Below are 24,109 nucleotides of genomic sequence, written 5' to 3' on the forward strand. Positions count from 1 at the left end.
TGCCCCTGATTTTGATCTAGCATCCAGACTCTGGCAATAGATTTCATGGAATACATAAAAATTATGTGATTATGAGAGCTGAACATCCTGTTTATACAGGATAATTAATCAAGTTATATTACCTAGTTATGCTAATACTTACATTATAATCTCTATGGGAAGTTAATCATAATATTAGATCCAGTATTCCAAAATTTTATTTCCTGAATGTATATCAACTGATAATTCTTTTTTCTTTTTCTAGACTAATGGAATTAAGGTAAAAAACAAAACCAGAAAAAAGAAGCACAAGGAATCAAAGGTAATCAATCTTTTCTCTATGTGTTATATTAAACTTAAACTTTTAGTTTAAAGATTAATTGATTCTCATGGTAATTTTGAAATGTTTGAAGGGATTTCTGAATTTCAATATAACGTTTTTTTCATAAATGATGATTTTCAGTTAGCTTGGTGACAAGCTCTTTTATATGTGTTTCCTCTAAAACTTTTGCAGACTTACTGAATTTGAGAGTTAGAAGGGAGTTCCATTTTGTCCAACCTATACCTGAAAAGTAATTCTCTCTTTAACCAACATAACCTACATAAATCAAACTTGGAGATCTCAAAGAACAGAGAATCTAGTTCCTAAAGCAGCCTATTCCACTTTTGGGCACCTCTGTTAGCTTTTCAATTCAAATTTGCTTTTTGGCAACTTTCACACATTTCTACTAGTTCTGCCCTTTGGAGACTAAACAAAACAAATCTCTTCTAAATAAAAACATCTCAGATACTTAAATACAGTTATCATGTCCTTCATGAGTCTTTTTGCCAAACTAGAAGTCTTAGCATAGTCTTCTTCTGCTGGACTGTGCTGGGCAATTTAAGTATATTTTTGGAGAAGAGCATATTGCATCACTTTGTTTCTACCTCCTAGACTTTATATTTTAAAAAAAATTTAACTTGATAGTATAGAACACTGAAAACTAATGGAAGAACAAGTTTTTAACACAATATTTCTTTGAGAAAAGGAAAACAATAGTCTTTATGTCTAAAAGACTAAACTCTGTCAAGTTATAGAAAGTTGCTTCATCTAAAGTAATAGAATTATTAGGAAAAAAACTAACCAAAAACATCATTAAGTGTAATTTAAAATATTGGAGGGAAAAAAGCAAACCTTTAGGCCTAGGTTGGTAACTCTGAATAGAATCCCTGTAGATTAGCTAACAACTGTTAGACTTCCTGCTTGCTCATTTTGAGTTGGCAGCTTTTGATCAATAAAAGCAGACAGGAGTGTAATGTGGTGGTCTTTTTGCTTCTGTGACTGGCTTCTCCCTGGGAAAAAAAAGGAGGAGATGGTATTGGAGTGAAAAACAAGGAACTTTGAAAGTGACTTTATTAGCTTTGAAGTTTTGAAGTAACCTAAAGATTGAATTTGGAAAGAGGAAATCTAGGAGAACATGTGAAGTAGAAAAAGAGGAATGTGAGGAAAAGGTAGAGAATCAAAAAGAAGCAGAAGGACATGGTGAAGGATCTGAAAAGGAGGAATAGAAACAGGAAAAAGAGGAAGACCTAAAGGACTTAAGGGAAGGAAGGTAGTTGGTAAGGAATAATTAAGAGAAGAGAAAAAGAAAGTTTGTATTTCTGAAATGTTGCTTTCATCTCCAAACCTAGTATATCCCCTGAACATAGCAGGTGCTTAAAAAATAATTACTGAATTGAAGGGAAGAACAATGACCACTGAAATAAAAGATTCTTCCTAAAAGAGAAGGGAACTATACACTGTGAAGAAGTAGCTTCTTGTATTCCAAGGAATGGTGCTATGTATTCATAGCTTCTATTAGGAAAGCGATCACTCAGCAAAGATCAGAGGAAGAAGAAAGAAGTAGTGATTGGTGATTTCCTGATAAGACAGAAGCAAAACTAATTATGTAACATCATACTTACTGAATAGTAATCAAAATACCATGATATTTACATAACCTTATTCTCACATATATGCCCAGTGTTAGTTGAGGAGAGTGTGCACTCACAGAAACCTACCAGAGAGGTCCATGACAAGTCCTTGTTCCTTTTAGGAACAATATGCACACTGTCTACTATTCTGCTGACTGCTCCTCTTACAGGCTTCACAAAATTCCTTCTGTGCAGATATTCTCCCAAACTGATGAAGCTAAAATTTTTTCAGTAGTTTAAAAGGGTTCTAAGAAAATAATAAAACTGTTGCATACATTGTTAAATAGTTGCCTTGATCTTGAAAACTGTGAAGATCCTCAGCTTGGCTTGCTGATCAAGTAAATAACCAAGCAAGCTTTTTACTCAACAGTATTCTGCATTATGCATTTATATCCAGATTTCTTACAACTAAGAAAATGCAAACCTCTTTCCCCTCCCTGTTTCTCCCTCTCATACCTGATGGGGGAAGTAGAGCAGTTGCTCAAACTGCAACAGGGTTCAGCTCTCTTCAAAGTACAAAGCTCTAAGCATAGCATTTAAAGCGTTTTCATCAAGTGATTTTCCTGTTGTATAATTTACACTGCTCCTGATGCTATTCTTTTTTGACTTTATCAAATAAGAGCATACTGAAAGGTGAGCATCAACTGAAATAGGGTAGTAGCTGCGTAAGTTGAAAAGAGAGACCAGAGGAGAGTGATGCTGTGCAAGTAGAAATAGCACAATTTGGCAACAGATTAGATGAGTCAAGGGTAATGTCTAGGTCATGAATCTGGGATACTTGAAAAGGATAGTGAGGTTGTGTAGTAAAGTGATGAAAATGAAAGTGGGACTGAAATCCAGATTTTTAAAATATCCTTAAACTTAGGCCCTTGAGGCATATTAGTTTACTTATGGAATCAACTTGATTCTTCCACTTTCTCACTATCATCAAATGTTTTTGTAGGGATTGTGATCCTTACAGAGACCACTGGTGGTATAGTAAAGGGAGGGAGTGCCAGGTCTGTAGTCAGGAAGGCTTGAGTTCATATGTGATCTCAGACACTTACTGGCTCTGTCCCTAGGCAAGTCTTCATGAACACCTGTTTTCCTCAGTTTGCTCAGCTGTAAAATGGGTATAATAGTAACATCTGTCTCTCAAAGTTGGCAAGGATTGAAACAGGCACTCCAGGCAATTGCCCCTCACTTCCTGTTGTATGAGTATATTGGAATGAGGTCAGATAAAGGTGGTCTTTTGAATTTATAGTCTTTAATTTAACAGTTTGAATTGAGTGGACTTCTTTTTTCCTGTAATAGATAAGATAACCATATTAATTTCATCATGACATATTTGTTTCTATTACTAAACCTCTTTGTGATGAGAAAAATCAGACAGGGTTTAAAAAATTCAGGGAATCAGTTTATGCTTAAATATGTAAATTCTTTATTACTGTTACTAATGAATCTTTTTTAAAAACAGATTTTTAATATTTTAGTAAGAAACCAATGCAAATTCTTTTCCCTTTTTTCTCATCCCTTTTCATTTTTTTAATCTATCTCCCCTCCTTCCCAATCTAGCCTGTTATCATGCTCTCTGGAGTTGGTGGAGTAACACAAAATGATGATAAAATTGGTACAGATGAAAATAATTTGTGAGTACAACTTTCATTTTAAAATCTTAATCACTTTCATTTAAAAGTGCATAATTCCTATAAATAATATTCCTTTTTGCTTCAGACCTGTATTTTCATTGGTATAAGGGTTTCTCTTATGAGTAAATTCTCACTAATAATAAAAATAAACAACTCTTGAATAGTTACAATTTTTAAAATTTACCTGTGGCACTACCAGGTCTATATTACAGAAGAGATGAAAAACAGGAAAGAAAAGGACTTATATGTATAAGGATATTTATAGAAGCTCTTTTTTGGTGGCAAGAAACTGAAGATTGGGGGATGGCCTTCATTTAGAGAATGACTGAACAAATTATGGTTATGTGATTAAGGTTAAATGTTGTTCTAGTATAAGAAATGATGAATAGGATACTCTCAGTAAAAAATGATATTGTAGGATGATCAGCTGTGAATGACTTACCTTCTCTCAGCATTGCTGTGACCCAAGATGACTCTGAAAGAACTAATGATAAAAAATACTATCCTTCCTAGTGTCAATATAGATTGAAGGATTCTTTTTTTTAACATTATTTTTCTTGAGGTTTCTTTTTTGGGGGGGGGGAGGGGGTATGTTTACTTTTACAACATGACTATTGTATTGTTTATCATGACTACACATTTTTAACCTATATCAAATAATTGGCTTTCTCATTGAGGGGGATGGGATGGGAGGAAGGGAGAGAATTCAGAATTCAAGATTTTAAAAAGTGAATGTTGAAATTTGTTTTTGCATGTAACAAGGGAATAATAAAATAAAATATGGCGCTAATGGGTTAAGTGACTTTTTCAGGGTAAGTCACTGCCTGTACCTGTTAGTAATGGAACCTAGATCTTCTAGCCTCTTATAGGTTGCTCTTTGCCATACCAATCTGCTTCTTATCTCATTATTGTATCTAAAATTGGTGACTCCTTAATCTTTCCATCAGAGTTGATGATGATGATGGCACAAAGGAAAAGAGTACTAGATCTGAATTCATAACACTTGGTTTTGAGTTCTGACTGTATTTGTTAACTTGCTGATTTTGATAATTCCTTGAACCAGAGTCAGTTTCCTCATCTGCAACAAATTCTGGTTTATGTAATACTTCTAACTTTAGAAACCCTGCCTAGCAGAGTACTTTTTAGAAGGATAATAAATTGAAGCTTCTCTGATAATACCCTATAGGAAAGTCTCCCAAAACTATTTATTAAAATAGAACTAATAACTAATAATAGTATTTATTCCTTTTTTTACTAATTGGTCCAATTATATTGACACCTTATGAACACATGAATTTTCAAGAAGAGATGATATTTATAAGTAATAAAGAACTTTAGCATACATTTCATAGATTTACAGCTAGAAAGAACCTTAGACAAGTCATCCAGTCCAACACCTCATTTTTTGTAGATCAGGAATCTGAGACCTAAAGATATCAATTTACTTTCCCAGAGGTACAAAGACAGACATGGCAAAACCACCATACTTTCAATTCATCATTATATGACATGATACTGGGACTTTCCACACTCTTGGTTACCCTTCTCTAAATATCCTTCAATTTCTCATTGTTCTTTCCAAAATGTGTCCACAACTAAATGTGCTTCTCCATATGTAGTTGGTAAATTATTTAGATTACTTCAACAGCATTGCTACTATACCTCTTTTATTATATCCTAAAAATCACACCAAAAAATAATAATAGTTCAAAATTAGGGAAAACAAAATATTTCAATTTTACCTTGTTAATGATAATAGTTTGTCATTAAATATTGGATAATGTGTACATTGAAAATAAATTTATTGATAAAACCTGCCTATATAATTTTATTCTAATTGCTTAAGTCTTAAGAATTTTATAGCAATAAATGGATCCTTGAATCTTATATTTTTATTTTTAATTTTATTGCTTTAGTATAGATTTATGCCCCAATTTTCTATCATAAACTTAATAATGGTTAAAATAAAGCTTTTTTTTAAAATTTTCATTATTTGTTGCTCTGTTATACTATATAACTTTAAAATAAAAGCAGAATAGGGCAGCTAGGTGGCACAGTAGATAGAGCACTGACCCTGGAGTCAGTAATACCTGAGTTCAAATGTGGCCTCAGACACTTAATAATTACCTAGCCGTGTGGCCTTGGGCAAGCCACTTAACCCCATTGCCTTGCAGAAAACTAACAAACAAACAAATAAATAAATTTTGAAAATAAATAAAAGCAGAATACCAATTTTTAAGATTTCTTTAGGAAACTAAAAATGTTATAGCCTTCTTCAGAGTATCAAACTAAGATTTTTAGATTAATTTGATTAAGGCTAGGAATGTATTTATATCAAAATGTGAAGAAAAAAAGTAACTTGAGTTTTTGTATTGACTTTCATTTGGGGAAACTTTTGGTTTTCTGGGGATGTTTTTGTTCATAAGACTGAATTTTGTGTTTTTAAATTGGTCTTAAGAATTTTCATTCTGGGGCGGCTAGGTGGCGCAGTGGATAAAGCACCGGCCCTGTAGTCAGGAGTACCTGAGTTCAAATCCAGTCTCAGACACTTAATAATTACCTAGCTGTGTGGGCTTGGGCAAACCACTTAACCCCATTTGCCTTGCAAAAACCTTAAAAAAAAAAAAAGGAATTTTCATTCTTGGGGCAGCTAGGTGGCCTAGTGGATAAAGCACTGGCCTTGGAGGCAGGAGTACCTGGGTTCAAATCTGGTCTCAGACACTTAATAATTACCTAGCTGTGTGGCCTTGGGCAAGCCACTTAACCCCATTTGCCTTGCAAAAACTTTTAAAAAAAGTTTTCATTCTTTAGTCATTAAACAATTTGATATTCACAAAAAACTCCCTTTTCTCTATAGACTTCAGTCGAATTCTTATGACCCATTTGTAGTACCTGATTATCTTCGAGATGAAGTAGAAGAATTTGAAGCTCTGTATGAAAAAAATAGTTCAAATAAATGCAATTATCAGAAGTTGTTGGAGAGCAACCTAGATCCAAAATGTGAACCATTATATGAGTAAGTACTTTAATTGTTCTAAAATTGTGGACTCCCAGCAGTTCCATTATTCTAGTTAATTTGCATTTTAAAATTTGAACATTTACCACCTCATTTTCATATAGTGACTATTATTATATTATTATTATTACTTCCCTTTATCCAAGTATTGTAAAGTATTAAATATTTTCTTTTAATGTTTGTTAATATTATCAATTGTTCTACTAATAGTTTTTTCCAAGTATGAAATCTGAGAATTGTTAACAGTAGGGCCAGTAAAACAATTTAAGTCATGATACTCTGAATGCCAGGTATGCATGTGAATGAAATGGTGCTATAGTGCAGCCCTTTACCATATTACATAATTCTAGTGGAAAAGACATACTTGATGATGAGATACCTTTTTCCTTACAAAAAGGGATCTAACTTGGCAACCAAAAACACTCCAAAGTTATTCTGGGCTGTAGTGACCAAAGTGAGGGAAATGATAGTCATACCATACTGTGCATTAGTAAGAACATATCTTGTTCAGGTCTGAAGAATGTCATAAGCAATTTGAATTCAATCCAGGATACTATCAAGATAATCAGAAGTTCTTGATTATCCTGGAAAAGAAAATACTTATGAAGAAAGTTAGTTTTCAGGTATTTGAAAAACAATCATGTAGAAGACAGATGGTGTTCTGGTTGGCTCCTGAGAGTTGAACCAGGAACAGTAGAAAGATATTGAAAAGTAGATTTTATTATCAAAAAAAATTGTAAAAAAAAATAGAATTGCTTGAAAAAGGAATAAGCTTCCCTAGTAAGTGGTAGGATCTCATCTTCTTCAAGCAGAGGACTTGGAGGACTACTTATTAGGGAATTCTTATTGATCTAGGTCTTTCCAACTCTCATGCTGTAGTTCATATATGCTTTATGAGATCAAGGAAAATTCATATGAGAGAGATTTTTGCCAATATCTGTTCATCATGTGACGATGATCCTTGATTCTTGAAGGGTTGTTCAGAAGAATCAAAGCTTTCATGTTCTGATGGAGGAATAACATTTTAGTTATTACTAGCCCTAAAGAAACTTTCTTTTCTTCAGTATTTCTTAAAGCAGGGATAGAAAAAGAGAAAATGCATGACTCAGAAATGTTAACTTCTTATTCAAAAAAGCCCTCAAGACGAGAATCTAGTCCATTTTCTCTCAGCCTGTTCCTCTGACTTACTTCCCTTACATCTATGTCTACTAATCCTATATATACCACCTCCTTCCACACACATACACACATTCTACAGCTAAGGTTCATTGTTCTCAAATTTTGTCATATTTCTCTCCTCTTTTATAGTCTAGACTGTTGCAAAGGCTTCTAAATTGGTTTCCCTACCACCAGTCTCTCCCTTCTTCAACAATCTAATCTGTACACAAGTGTCACCTTGCTTTCTCATATCACAGATTTAACTATATCATTCTCCTGCTATGGAACCTTCAATGACTACCTTAGAATAAAATATAGAGTCTTCAGTTTCTCTACAACTTGCCTTTTTAGACTTTTTTTTGCCCATCAGTTTATTTTTGTGCTCTAAACTATCCTGTACATGCCATTCCATTTCCCATTTCTGGCCCTTTGTACAGGATGTCTTCCCTCTACAACTCTGTTTCTTTAAGTTACTAACTCCAAGCCCAAGCTCAAATGTTTTTTGTCAAAAGGCTTTTTTAAAAAAAATTTTGGCTTGGCTCATTTTTGTTCCCCTCTAAATTGAGGTATTATGTACATTTTATATATATATATACACACTGTTATGTCTGTATCTGTTAACATGATACATGGTTCTAGTAAGTTCTCTGAGGATAGAGATTGTCCCCTTTTTTTGTATGTATACTAATATAATAGTATCTTCCTTCTTTAAGCCTGTTTCTTTATCTGCATAATAAGGATGGCATGATGACCAAAATCTCTTCCATCAATATCTCACACCTTGTACCAAAATAAGGTTGAAATGGGTACCTGATTTAGACATAAAGGAATAATACCATTAACCAATTAGAAAAACAAGAAATAAAGTTTATCTGTCTGATTTATGAAGAGGGAGGAGTTTATGACCACACAAGAAATAGAGAATGTTATAAAATACAGAATGGATAATTTTAATTGCATCAGATTTTTAAAGTTTTACATAAATAAAACCAATGCAACTCAGATCAAAAGGAATGCAGAAAGCTGGAAAACAGCTCCCAAAAGTAGTGTTTCTGATAAAGAACTCATATCTAAAATATATAGAGAACTGAGTTAAATTTATAAGAATACAGCGTCATTCCCCAATTGATAAATGGTCAAAGGATATGAACAAATAGTTTTCAGATGAAGAAATTAAAGCTTGCTATGATTATATGAAAAAATGATCTCAATTATTATTGATTAGAAAAATGCAAATTAAAACCACTGTGAGGTATTATCTCACACCTATTAGATTGGCTAAAATGACCAAAAAAGGGAAATGATCAATGTTGGAAGGGATGAGGGAAAACTGGTACACCAATGCTTTGTTGGAGTTGTGAACTGATCCAACCATTCTGGAGAACAATTTGAAACTTTACCCAAAGGGAAAAAAAAAAAACTATGCATTCCTTCTGATCCAACAATACCACTACTAGGTCTTGATCCCAATGTGATCTTAAAAACAGTCAAAGACCTACATGTACAAAAAAAATAGCAGCTTTTTTTGCAGTGGCAAAAAATTTGGAATTGAGGGGATGTCCATCAATTGGGGAATGGCTGAACAAATTTTGGCGTATGAATTTGATGGAGTGCTATTGTTCTGTAAGAAATCATGAGCAGGCTGCCTTCAGAAAAGCCTGGAGAGACTTGCATAAACTGATGCTGAGTGAAGTGAACAGAATCAGGAGAACATTGTACACATTAACAGCAACTTTGTGATGTTCAACTATGATGGACTTAGCTCCTCTCAGCAGTTCAGTGATCAAGGACAATTTTAAAAGACTTTTGATGGAAAATGCCATCCACATCCAGAGAAAAAACTGTGGAATCTGAATGCAGACCAATGCATACTATTTTCAATTTTTAAAACTTGTTTTATGGTTTCACTCTTTCATGTGGTTTTTTCCCCTTTTGTTCTGATTCTTCTTTCTCAACATGACTAATATGGAAATATGTTAAGCATGATTGTGCATGTATAACCTATATCAGAATACTCACTGTCTTGGGGCGGGGGGAGGGAAAGGAGGGAGATAAAATTGTGGAACTCAAAATCTTGCAAAAAAGATGAATGTTGAATAATATCTTTGCATGTAATTGGAAAATATAAAATAAAATAACATTTAAGGTCCTCTTCCAGTGCTAACACTCTGTGATTCTGTAAAGATTCCAATTTTCTTTTGAAAGAGAAAAGTTATTGCCTGCATTCATTCTGCATTAGTAATAGTTTATTTCATGTGATTCTACTATTTTAAAAAAAAACAGGAATGCATAAAGTTGACCAAAAATAAAAAAGAACTCAGCCTTTTATTCAAGTTTCTGTTAGCTCTTCTCCTATAACACAATATTTTTTAATCTGAGCCTTGGCTTAAAGAATTTGTCAAACCATCTAAGATTTTCTTTGAAATTGAAATATTCAACAAGTATTAAATACTTACCAATGTTAAACACTGTAATGAAAACTGAGGATACCAACACAAGAAAGGAACATTCTCTCTCTTTCTCTCTCTCTCTCTCTCTCTCTCTCTCTCTCTCTCTCTCTCTCTCTCTCTCTCTCTCTCTTCCTGGGGGAAGAAGGGTTGTGAGGCAGTGGGATTAAGTGACTTGCCCAAGGTCACATACCTAGTAAATATCAGGTGACTGAGGCCAGATTTGAACTCAAGTCCTCCTGACTCCAGGTCTAGTGCTGTTTCTACTGTGCCAACTAGTAGCCCCCTGTTCTCTGCTCTCAGGGGGAAAACATTCAGTGGAGAAAACCAACATCTACATGGAAATTGAAATTTTAAATACACACACACACACACACACACACACACACACACACACATACACACACACACACTTAGAGTAGCAGTAGAATAATTTCTGAACATAGGACACTAGGAACTGAAGGCATTTAAGTATCCTTCCTGTAGGATATGGTAATCAAGCAATTTTGAATAAAACTTGGGTAGGAATAAGGAAGAAGGAGTGCTTTCCACCTGTAGGAAATATCCTGGCACAGAGATGGGAAATGGAATGTCATATACGTTGATGGAACCTAAGGTACAAAAAGGAAAGTCATATGCAGTAACTCTGGAAAGGTAGGTTGAAACCAAATTATGGGAGGTCTTTAAAAACAAAGCAAGGGGGCAGTTAGGTTGTACAGTGGATAGAGCACCGGCCCTGGAGTTAGGAGGACCCGAGTTCAAATCTGGTCTCTGTTACTTAATAATTACCTAGCTGTGTGATCTTGGGGGGGAAGTACCTTAACCCCATTGCCTTGCAGCAAAATAAAGAAACAAGCAAGGGAGTTTTTGTTATTTGAGAACCAAAAAAGGGAGTCATGCTATATTCTTGAGTTGGGGAGTAGCATGGTCATGTCTGTGATTTTTTTTAAGTTTGTTAGCTATTTCTAAAAGATGGATTAAAGGAGCGATAGACTTGATATAAGGACTAGACTTTATTCAAAAGAAGAATAGGAGAAAAGGAAGCTAGGCTTTCTGTATTGCAATCCTAAATATAGTTTTAAATATAGTTCATTTGTAATCAGTACATTGTCTATTAAAAAAAAATCCACAGTGTTAGCTATGTAACAGTGGCTTCCTAACTGCTTAAAACCATTTTGTGTTCACTTTTGGCAGAGTATTTCCCTAGTTTGTAGTAGATAATGTGTTGGATCTAAGGTCCAGAAGAGCTGGTTTCAAATCTTTTCTCAGACACTAAGTAAAGATTTCTCTGAACCTCCGTTTTCCTCATCCTCATTAAATGAGGATAATATATTCATCACTGGCTAGTTGTTCAGATTTAAAGAGAATATGTATACAATTAACCTTCATGTGTTGTATAAATGTCTGCTATTATTACTATTGAGTTAACAAAGTACTTTTCAATGAATTTTTCCCTAAAGAACCACTTCTAAATGATATCCTTTCTTATAGTGATGTCAGTCTTCAATTGAAAGTAAAACATAAGAAAGAAAACTCTATTGAGTTTGAGGCAAACAAAGGGAAAAGAGGGCATATCTAAGTCTGAAACAGGTTAGGAGAAGACCAGATCTGGGAAGGGAGACAGGTTTGAATGGTCAGAACTACTTGGCTCTAGTAATCCTAAATTATTTCTTAAATTGCAAATAATTCCATCCAGAATGTATGAATCACCATACATTCTCCACTAATGGAGACTGGCAGTAAACCTAAGTTTATTAATTACCCACTTTGTGACAGGCCTGGTACTAGGCACTGGGGAGAAAATTACAGCAGTAAAAACCATCCCTGCTGGAAAGGGGCTTTTATACTCTACCCAGAGAGGACAAAGTGATTTGTGGGTAAAACATTATCAACTAAATGAATCAGGAAAGGCCTCATGTAGAAGAGGATATTTAGGGTGAGTCTTGAAGGAAACTAAGAATTCTGAGAGTTGAGATGAAGTAAATTCTAACCATGCCAATGCCTTGGGCAGTGGAACTGACAACCAGTTCAGCAGGAGTCCCAAGGATTGCCTTAGCAGGAAGGACCTCGTTCAGATTATATGGCTTGAATTTATAGTATGACCGGTCTGCACCAAGGTGCACTAATGTCCTCAAACTCTGTTCAGCAGGACTTGAGCACAAGATACAGAGGTATGGGTATTCAAGGGAACAGTAGAATGTAGGTGGGATTGCCCTTATGTAAAGGCAGGAATTGAAGGAACTTAGAAACTGTGTAATAAGAGGTACTAAGTTTCTTGTTAGGCAACTGGGAATTCAGTTTCCTGGTGATTGTAATTTGTAACTTATTGTCTTACCTTTTCTTTACTTCAGTGGATTTTCCCTTTTTTAATTAGTACCTTTTTATATTTTGAGGGCAGTTGAATTTATGTTTGACAGCATAATTATTCATTAATGTTTAATCTTCAGTTCAGATAACTATTAAGAAATTTGTTTTCTAAAGCCTAGAAGGTGGGTGAAACAGGATTTTTTTTTTATTCCATGTATACTAATGGTTGCCATACAGGTAAGATATTAAATTAGGAAAGAGTCTATTGGTATTATTGAACACATTAAATATGTCCCCTGTTAGTTTATCTTAAGCAAGTTTTAGAATAATCTGATTAGGGGTTGTGAAACAGGATTTTGTATTATTGTTTGTATGATATTTTCATTTTATTCTCATTTCTCAAAAAAAAAGGTGATTATGTGATTCTTGGAGCTATTCCACAGGAGATAGGATTTTTTAATAGTTGTGGGAGTGGTTGAAGAAATACTGCTTCTTTCAAACATTTAAATAAAGCTTATGAATGGAAAGTACTTTCTATAATAACCTTAAAATATTTTTTAAAGCTATTTTTCTCAGATCCTGGAAGAACATGGCCCTTTGGAAATTGATGACAAGTTATTGATTGGAGAATATGAACATTTTCCTGAAGAAACTAGGAAGATTGTGGAGGAGGCAGGAGGCTTAAAATCTTTTCTCTTGGATTCTCTTCGTTTTGTTATGATAGACAATTATATTGGATTGATGAAAAATGCTGTTCAACTTAAGAAAAATAAGACCACTGGAACTGCAGAAGAAGAAAGTACTAGCTTGGAGGAGAAAGACTCAAAGTCCTCTCCATGCTCTCAGAAAAATGCTTCCCAGCTTAAACCACAGTTGAATCCAACAGCTAAGGAATTTAAACCAGTATCTAATAATTCTTTCATACACGCATCTAAAAATAAAAAAAAAGCAAATAGAGCTGCAAAGTTTGTAACCACAAGTTATATACCATATATTCCTCTTAATACAGTTTTTCCTAATCAAGCATTTGACACCAGTAACATATCAGTGTCTTATGCTAATATGTTGCCACAGTCATCTCAGTGCATTAATATATATACAACTGTATCTGATATGTCTTCTGATTACCAAACAAAAAGAAAAATGCCACTGGTGTCAGCTATGCCTCCTATTGCAGATACTAACAGAAGAGATAATTATAGCCATGACAGTTATGAGGCTAATCTTGTGAATACTGAAAGACCAATACCTGAAAAAGTATGTTCCTCTGGTAAACTTGCTTGTGAAAAACAGATCCATCAGAACATTCAGAAAACAACTGTAAAGTCAGACATTTATAAAGATAATACTGGAAAAGAGGCATACGTTAGAAATAATGATCATTGTGATTTTGGTACTAGTAAACTGGAAGCAGAAATGAAAAATACTGTCATTAAAAATATTCCATGTATACGAATGGTTGCCATACAGGTAAGATATTAAATTAGGAAAGAGTCTGTTGGTATTATTGAACACACTAAATTTGTCCCCTGTCAGTTTATCTTCAACAAGTTTCAGAATAATCTGATTAGGGGTTGTGAAACTATATTGGTAATTAGAATTTTCTGCTTTAGAATATTTAAGAAAAATAAAACTACTTCTTTAGAATGACTTAAAAATGCTACCAGAAGAAAGGGGAATGAGTCCATCAATATTTACAGTTTTCTTCAAGACTTTTAAAATTCTTTGAAAGGTTGATACCTTTAAGGTTACTTTGTTTTTGTGACTATTGTTTTAGCAGCCCACCTGCTGTTGGCTACCATAAGATTAATTCTTCTGGCCAAAGTAAACCCACAAAATAGTCTATTTAATGAGACATGTGGTCTGCATAATTGAAGGAACTATTGAACTTTATAAAATCTTAGATCTATTCAAGTAATAAACCAAAATGTTTTTGCAGAGTTTTCCAATAATAGTTCTCATTATTACTAGTTCTCAATTCACAGACATAAAATAATTTTTATAAGTGTAGAAGTTGAACTAAACCTAATTTTTAAAAAAACAAAACAAACAAAACTTGAATTATTCCTGGCCTTGTATTAAAGAGAAAATTTTTTTCCAAGAAAAAATAAAAAAGCTTGCAAATTTTTAACTGAGCATCTTAAGTACTATGGGTTGAAACAAAAGTTTAAAAAAACTAAACTTTGGACATATAAATAATTGAAATTGACAGAACCTTTTAATCTTATCACTCTCATTTTATTTATTATTTCTAAGTTTTCCAGTTAGTTAATTTTCATGAATTTAAATTCAGTATTGTTATTTAATAAAATATAGCAAAGTTTCCATATTCTTAAGTATATTTGAAAATCTTTTTTAAAAAGTTCTTCTGACTGCAACTCTTTTTTTAAAAGTCAATCCCTTAATTTTGACTAGTTATTGTGGAAGCTTTTTTATTTTACAAAAGAAACATATTACTTTGCTAAAACACACACACACACACACACACACATATCACATTTCTGAAATAAAACATTGAGAAATGTAATTCAATGACTCATAACATTAACTAAATATTGAATTAAGAAAATTCTGTCTGATTTTTGCAGTAAATTGTCTAATTCATTCAACTGTTTCCTCTACTGTAACTGCTCTAAGTAGGACTTTGACCTGATTTTACTGGCAGTTTTTCCCCTTCTCTGCAACATATAGTATTAGGGCAGGTATTCTTAATTTGGAGTCTATGAATTTGTTTTAGTTTTTTTAATATTTTGATAATCATTTCATATAATTGGTTTCCTTTGTCATGCTGTATATTTTATTTAGTGCATTTAAAACATAATTCTGAGGAATCCATGATGAATACACAAAAAGCCCTTGTCCTTAGAGTGCTGTCCAGAGCACTGAGAGGGTAATATTCTTCCCCTAGGCCTCATGGTCAGTGTTGTGTTAGAAGCAAGACTTGGCTCCCTATCTACCTCTCAGGCAGGCTTGCTCTCTACCACAGCATATTGCCTCTCTTTTGCTAGTTACAGTGTTTAAATTGCATTAATAAGAATCATGAAGCTATGAAAACCAAACCAAAAAAAAAATTGCTCTATAAGTTAGTCATTCTATAAGGAATAAAAAGCACCATAAACCATATTTCTACTCCAAAGGTTAAGATTTAGACCATGAAACCAGAAGCAGCCAATGTAAAGTCTTTCTTAGATCAACATCCAAGTTGCTGCTTCTGTTACACTTCTTGTTCATCTGTTATTACTGGTTAAGGGAAAAATTAATCTTAGTTTGGAAATTAATATACTTTGTTAAATTGAGGGAAATATCATTTTCAACAATTTTTAAATAACTGATGTTTGTGTTATACAACAGGTGAAAACAGAATTAATGCACCAGGAGGTTAATACAATGCCTTTTGGTCCGTTTGAAACACAGCAAGTAAGTCCAAAATGGGTTTGTTTGAAAAGATTTTTTATTTTTTCATTTTATTTATTTAAGGCATTGGAGTTGTGACTTGCCCAGGGTCACACAGGTAGGCAATTATTAAGTGTCTGGGTCATATTTGAATTCAGATTCTCCTGACTCCAGAGTCAGTGCTCTTATCTACTGCATCAAAGAGTTTGTGTTTGAAAAGAAATAAAGGAACTAGATATTACCATATTGATCTAGATAACTATTGTTATTAATAATGATGACATTATAATTAAACTTCAATAGATGCAAGAGTTACAATACAAGAGAATAATTTTGAATTACAAAAAACTTTATACAGTCTTATTTTGTATGAGAAGTGTTGATAAAGTATTTGTAAATCTTCATTTTCTGTTTAAAAAATGGAATGAAAATTAATTAGAATAATGGATAGCCTTGTTAATATTTTAATTTGGTCTTTGTCTGATTTGCATTTTTTCTTAGTAATAATAGTATTCAATCATTATATTTCAGTGGGTATGGGGAAGTGAGATTTGAGTTAATATATAGGATTTTTTTAGTAGTTTTATGTATTTAGCAAGTGACAAAATTTCTCTTTAACATAAAACACAATTTTATTTAATATCTTTTTGGACATAAACCCTATAAATAACATTTAATATTAACCTGAATAACCTGGATAATTTGTGTACAAACCACTGTTTTTAATTGAAGTAGATGAAACACATGGCAGTTGTCTTAATGAAAATTACAGCACATATTCTAAAGTTCAGATTTCTTAAGGTTTTTTTTTTTGACATAGCTATTTTACTACAGCTAATAAAAATAAGAAACCTACATCTCACAGACATTGAACATAATTCTGGATGATAAGCCCAAAGCTTCAATTGTTTGGTTTTTTTAAAAGGAAATCTTGATGTTAGTTAATTGTATTAAGAAAACATGACATTCAGGGCAGCTAGGTGGCACAGTGGATAGAGCACCAGCCCTGGAGTTAGGAGGGCCTGAGTTCAAATCCGGCCTCAGACACTTAGTAATTGCCTAGTTGTATGGCCTTGGGGAAGCCACTTAACCCCATTGCCTTGCAAAAAAAAAAAGAAAAGAAAATGTTATATTCCCCGGTGATTTAGACAATGTTCTCTAAAACTTCATTATATAATTTAACTGAATAAAAATCATAAAAACCACAGGTATCAAAATTTAGCACTGCAGGACTCACTAATGGACTGTAGTCCTCATATTTGTATCCCTCAAATTATTTTAAAGCATTCATAAGTAAACTGAATATATTTGTCTGTAGGAATCACCAGAATAAAGTTGTCTTAGGCTAGTTTTCTTATAGCAGAATGGTCCCCTTGAAAACTAGTTGCCAAGTCCTGAAAGCTAGTTGCCAAGGCTCTGGTTAAATTTTACTAGTTCAGTTACCTCCGGATATGAAGGTTAACCAGCATGGAACAGACATTCTTTAGATCTAGAACTACCGAATTCATCATCCTGAGAGTGGGTGTTTTTTAATTTCACGATTTAATTGTAGGGTGATATTTTACGAATGGAAAAGGAACATCAGGTTTTACAAGAACAACTTAAAGAAGCAAGGGAAAAATATGAACAGATAAAATGTAGAAGTACAGAGGAGATAAGAGAACTGGAAGAAAAACTGAAAAGAACAGCAGAAGAAAATGAGGTAATTTTTCCATTCAAGACATTGTAAGACAAGACAACTGTAGTTGCCCAAGTCTCCACAAAGTTTTTAGAATATTGATTTTTTAAATGCTCTTGATACGTCCCATCTAAGTTTTCTTCTATAATACCGTAATAGTATCTTAAGCAGTAGCAGTTTAATGGCATTAGTCGTGGTCCTAAAGAAATTGAGAAAATACATCTTCCTCCCTTGTTTGCAGAGACTGGGGATGATAGATGTGGGATATTACACATACTGTCAAATCAGTTGTGTTGATCAGTTTGATTGAAATGCTCCTCCCTTCCGCCTTTCAATTCTTCATTACAAAGGACTGGGCTCATTAAGTAAGGGGAAAGGGAGAAAGGGATCTATTCAGAAATGAGAGTGGTCTAAAAATAATATAGCAATAATTTTTTTAAACACAAATACCACATTAGCACTTGTAGAATGATGCTAAACACAATGATAAACAAGGTTAGGCAGACCATGTAGACCAGCTAAGATAGATCCTAGGAAGCTTTTTTTACTATCTTAGTCCAAATTTACAAGAGTTTATAGGATTACATTAAAAGAAAATTATACATGTCAAGTTTTCAGTTTAATGAAAGTCAAATGTCTTTATATTATGTTGTCAAGTGTTGTTTAAATCAACTGTGCCATTAATTTAATCTTTGATCATAGATTTCTAAGACTGAATTGAATTGGTTCCATCAAGATTTGGAAATAGAAATGAAAAAATGGCAACAGGAAAAAAAAGAAAGTCAAGAAAAATTAAAAACCCTAAAAAATAAAGTTAAAAAGCTTACAGTTACCAATGAAATGTAAGTATCAAGGCTAAAAAATGACCATGCATTCATTGATATTACTTAAAAGAAAAGTATTTGTATAAACTATATATATATATATATATATATATATATATATATATATATATATATATATATATATATATATATATTATGTAGATTCATTTTCCCTAGCACTATTTAATTTCATAATTATTTTGGTATAATATCTTGAAAATTTTCCCAACTAATTTTAAACATTAACTGAATATAGAATACCCTTTTTTTTTTTAGTTTTTTTGCAAGGCATTGGGGTTAAGTGGCTTGTCGAAGGCCACACAGCTAGGTAATTACTAAGTGTCTGAGGCTGGATTTGAACTCAGGTACTCCTGACTCCAGGGCCAGTGCTCTATGCACTGCGCCACCTAGCTGCCCCCGATACCCTTTCTAGAAAGGAAGTTAGGTATAATAAGAGCAATATACTAGGAAACTGGAGTCCTGGGTTCTAATTCTAGTACTGCCACCTTGTACAAGTCAGTAATTCCTAATTCACTCTGAATCTCAGTTTTCCCTTAGAGATGTTACATAACCTTAGTTTCCTCATCTGCAAAATGATTGGACTAAGAACTTCCTCCAGTTCAAAAATCTCTTAACTTAAATGTATATATCTTTTCCAGTCATAAAATTCTTTCCTAAATATATGTCACATACATATTATTTTTCTCTTCTGTCCCCAAAATTACTGAAATTGTGATTATGATTTGAGGAACACAGTATTTCCTAGATCATCCCTAAACAGAATTGTGAAGTAGGTTATTTATCTTTAGAATTTTCTGTCTAAAGAAAATTTTACCTTCTTTCCCATGTCTTATTTTTTTCCACCTACATCCAAGCTTCCTCTTTTACATGCATTCTGGTATAGCACCTGTTCTGAGCCTATTTCTCTGTTTAATCAGAACTTGACATGTGTATGTATGTATATATATATATCATATTCACATCTTGAAAAAGGGGCTAAAATAACTAATTCATGATAAATATTAATGATTTAATTATATCCAAATCTTGGTGACCTCGGTTGGGATTTTCCTGGCAAAGATACTGTAGTGGTTTGCCATTTCCTATTCTAGCTTATTTTATAGATGAGGAGACAGAGGCAAACAGTGTTAAGTGACTTTCCCAGGTTCGTACAGTTAGTGAATGCTTGAATCTGCATTTGAACTCAGGACTCTAGTCTCTGCACCATCTAGTCAGATAGTGATTTTGAACAAAGAAGTGCAAAGGAATGGATATTTAATTTAATGATATTATATATGGGATAAACTGATAAAGGGCATTAGTTTAAGCATAGGCAGATGTTACCTAGGACCCCTCCCATTCCTGCCACATAAAATGATTATACCAGTTAGATATGACTGACCTTGCAAATATCACACTGTCTACCTCAAATCATTTAACAATCACTTAGGTACCTAACTAGGATATATGCCACAATGTAGTTTGCTGATGAATCCCCAGACTTTGGATTAATACACAGTTTGATATCCTGTTTTATTACACATAGTAAGACAGCCTGAATCATTCTCAGAGGACCTCAAAGATTCAAAAGCAATAAGAAGTAACCTTCGGGTATACAAGTTCTCATCTTTGAAGGCATTGTACTCCCCTACCTGGTCAGTGAATTGTCTCCCTCATTCGTAAAACTGTCAGCTCCATGAGGAAAGGGACAGTTTTTGCTTTTCTTTGTATATATCCCAGCATTTAGCACAGTGTTGTGCTAATTATTAGCTGTTAACTAATTAACTGAGGACTATGCTTTCAAGGGCCACATCAAAACAGGATGGTAATAATTTTATGCAGGAATTTTCCAGAATGGAATTATTATTTATACTCAAGACATGTTACCTCTTTATTATTCCATTTTTATAGTGGTTCATTTATTATTTTTTTATCGTTAACAGTTCAAAGTATAAGCTTCTTTTTTGTATCATGTTTACATATTTCCAAACAAATGATTTAAAACTACATTCTTAAATTTACTTATATTCAAAATTAGACCCCTTCCTCCCTCCCTCCCTCTCTCTCTCTCTCTCTCTCTCTCTCTCTCTCTCTCACACACACACACACACACACACACACAGACACACACACACTTCAATTATCTCAACTTGCTTAACCTGACAAGTCAGAATTAGAACAGAAAATTGGTTATCATGTAACTACAAGGTCCTAGGATTCACCTGGTGATGAGAAAACATACTCTCCTAATTTTCATTATATCTCTTGCTGTCATCAGTGTAATTCCCACTTACACAATATGAATTTCTTAATAAAGACACCATTAGCCAGAGGTGAAGAATCTCTACCTGCTGACTGTATTGGTCTGGCATTACCAAGGTGAGACTCAAAATGCAACAAATTTAGGAGGTTTTTAGGGGTGCATTAATTAATGATTTGACTAAATATAGCTCTCAAATGATTTGAAATATCCAAATGGCCCTTGGCAGGAAAAAAAAGGTTCCCCACCCCTCTTTTAAGCCCAAGAACCAGAGCTTAGTAGTTAAACTTTCTCTGGGAAATGGAGAAAAAACAACCAGTTCTTCCCTCATTAGAATTCTCTGTCATGCAGGGAACTGTTAGCCAATCAGACAAGTGAAGCCTCTTTTCTTTCACCTTTTTTCCTCTCACACCAAGAGAGGCAAAAAGTAACAGGTATCTTAAAGGCTACCACTTTCAAACCATAGATATCACTGAGTTTCAGCTTTACCATTCAGGGACTAGCCCTGAAGCTTTCTTGACAGTTGGTTCCTCTTCTGCTGATAAATTCACTGACTTCCTTAACTTTGAATTCATGGTGTTTTATATTTCTTATCTTTCAATTTGAATTCATGGTGTTTTACATTTCTTAACTTTTCATGAATATTATGGTGTTTACTGGTGGTAGAAGTTCTTTTTTTTTAGGTTTTTTTTTTTTTTATTTGCAAGGCAAATGGGGTTAAGTGGCTTGCCCAAGACCGCACAGCTAGGTAATTATTATGTGTCTGAGGCCGGATTTGAACTCAGGTACTCCTGACTCCAGGGCCATCCACTGTGCCACCTAACTGCCCCCTGGTTATAGAAATTCTTTAAAGTTACTATAATATTTTAAAATATCCATTTCATCTTTTCTCAAAATATGGCAAGTATTTTGTCCCCAGTGTCATTTTTTTTCTTTGCTCAGTTGCATTCATTCAGAACATATATCATGACTTTATTTTTAAAAATTCTTTTTTCTGATTTGAAACACCAAAAAAGAACATGGATATTCATAAGACAAGAAAGAGAATTTCATATAAAACTGAATCTCTATTCCTTTCCACTTAAGGGTTTTTTTAGGGTTTTGTTTTGTTTGTTTTGGGGGTTTTTTTTGGCAAGGCAAATGGGGTTAAGTGACTTGCCCAAGGCCACATAGCTAGGTAATTATTAAGTGTCTGAGGCCAGATTTGAACTCAGGCATTCCTGACTCTAAGGTAGATGCTCTATCCACCTCTTTGTAAGGAGATGGATAGTGGATGGATCAATCCATGATTGATTTTTTTTTACAGTATCATTATAGTATAAATTGTTTTACTACTTCTACTCATTTCACTTGTCATCAGTTTATACAAGTCTGCCCACGTTTCTTAGAAACCATCTTTTTCATTATTTCTTACATCAGAAATGCATTCATAGACCATAATTTTTTTAGCCAGTCCACAGTTGATTAGAACTCCCTTTGTTTCCAGTTCTTTGCTACTGCAAAAACAGATGCTATAAATTATAAATGTGTGTGTGTGTGTGTGTGTGTGTGTGTGTGTGTGTGTGTGTGTGTGTGTGTATGTGTGTGTGTATCAGCTGACATTTCATTAAGGGAGACAGTGTACACTGTATACCGTATACTCTAATAGATAAGTTTATGCAAAACAAAAAAGTAAGTAATTGACCCCTAGGGATCAAGGGATGGCAGGGAGTGAGAAGAAGCAAGTACTATTAGATTGTCCCCCTAGTCAAGAAAAGTTCATATCCTTTGTCCTCTTCCTTTCTGTTTTCTCCTGACCTAGCAACTTGTTCAGTTGCCAGGGATTTCATTATTATCTATATGCAGATAACTCTATTATGTTCAGCCCTCATCTCTCCTGAGCACTAGTCCCAAACCCATCTTTCCCCCCAAATTCATCCACCCTCTTGGTGAGCCTTTCTGTTTCTCTTGAGGATACCACCATTCTTCCTATCTGTCAGATTACAACTTCATTGTTACCCTTGATTTCTCATTTGCACTCAATTCACATATATAGTCATTGACTAAACCTATCCATTTCTCAGATCCAGGGTCATTTCCAGTTGTCCTGATTCCCATCTGGTCACTGGACCCAGATGGCTAGAGGAGAAAGTAAGACTGGTAACTTTAGCATAGCATCCCTCACTCAAATCCAGTTCATTTGCTTATCTTCGCATCACCTCCCTGTTGTCACAGTTTCCTTTGAAAATGAAGGACAAAAACATCATCCATTCATACCTCCCCACCTCTCATATCCAACCCCTTCTCTCTAGTCATACAGCAACTACCTTCCTTTGGACCTTCATCACCTTTCACTTAGAGGATTGCAATAACCTCCTTGTTTGCTTCTACCTCAAATCTTTCCCCACAACTACCAAAGTGATTTTCCTTGTGTTGATCTGATTATATCACTCTGCTATTCAATAAACATCTTAAAGGATAAAGGATAGCTTTTTTTAGCCCTACACATTTCAACCTATCTTTTCAATCTTATACAGTTATTCAAAACAGTTAAATTTTGTCAAAAATGTGTTATTTAGGGGTGGCTAGGTGGTGCAATGGATAGACCACTGGCCCTGGAGTCTGGAGGACCTGAGTTCAAATCAGGCCTCAGACACTTAATAATTACCTAGCTGTGAAAAAAAAGTGTTACTCAGTAAATATGTTATGTATAAATACCATTTTGTGACAGTTACAAAACCAATTTGTAAAGGATATATTAATTATTTCTATAATCTAGAAGAAAATTAAAAATTATAAGAGTAACTCCAGGGGGCAGCTAGGTGGCATAGTGGATAAAGCACCGGCCTTGGAGTCAGGAGTACCTGGGTTCAAATCCAGTCTCAGACACTTAATAATTAACTAGCTGTGTGGTCTTGGGCAAGCCACTTAACCCCATTTGCCTTGCAAAAAAAAAAACTAAAAAAAAAAGAGTAACTCCAACTTGGTATATGCTCTTTGTTCATATGAAACCTAATTATTCGAAATGTACGTGTGTGTGTATGTGCGCGCACACGCACACACACACATATGCTTTAGAGAGAAAGAGCATGAACATGTTTCCTTGATAATGATGTAAGATTCTTGAAAATAGAAATTGTTTCATTGTGTCTTTGCCCATAATAATTGTTTAATAGATTTTTGGTATCTGATTGTTGTAAAAAGTTGTACTTGAGCTGAGTTTTCAAGGAAACAAAGAATTCTGAGAGAGTGTAATAAGGAGAAATTGTATTTCAGTCATGTTTAGCCAGTCTAAAAGTTTTGGAATTGGGGGTATGTTGTGTATAAAACACAGCAAGAAAGCCAATTAGATTAATTAATGCTTCAGTAGATAATTATAGTTTTCTTTGATTTTCATATATTTTCTATTTTAATTTATATTAAAATATAGTAAAATTATCATGATTGTGTATCTTAGATAAAGATAAATTTAGTGGTATTTCTTGGA

General features: G+C 33.8%; 1 protein-coding gene across 7 annotated transcripts in view; it reads left to right on the top strand.

Moving 5' to 3' along the window:
* TTC3 (tetratricopeptide repeat domain 3) overlaps positions 1-24,109 on the top strand; it is a 187,913-nt gene that overhangs the window by 130,060 nt on the left and 33,744 nt on the right. For all 7 annotated transcript variants that reach the window (XR_012473988.1, XM_074213971.1, XM_074213968.1 and 4 more), the window contains 7 exons: positions 245-301; positions 3,487-3,560; positions 6,418-6,576; positions 13,052-13,958; positions 15,840-15,905; positions 17,434-17,583; positions 18,262-18,401. Coding sequence is in view for 6 of the 7 variants with exons in the window: in XM_074213971.1 (XP_074070072.1) it covers positions 245-301; positions 3,487-3,560; positions 6,418-6,576; positions 13,052-13,958; positions 15,840-15,905; positions 17,434-17,583; positions 18,262-18,401 (1,553 nt within the window). In the remaining variant the exon portion in view is untranslated. The remainder of the gene's footprint in view (positions 1-244; positions 302-3,486; positions 3,561-6,417; positions 6,577-13,051; positions 13,959-15,839; positions 15,906-17,433; positions 17,584-18,261; positions 18,402-24,109) is intronic.

This window comes from Macrotis lagotis, chromosome 1 (assembly GCF_037893015.1).
Source record: "Macrotis lagotis isolate mMagLag1 chromosome 1, bilby.v1.9.chrom.fasta, whole genome shotgun sequence".
Taxonomy (NCBI): domain Eukaryota; kingdom Metazoa; phylum Chordata; class Mammalia; order Peramelemorphia; family Peramelidae; genus Macrotis; species Macrotis lagotis.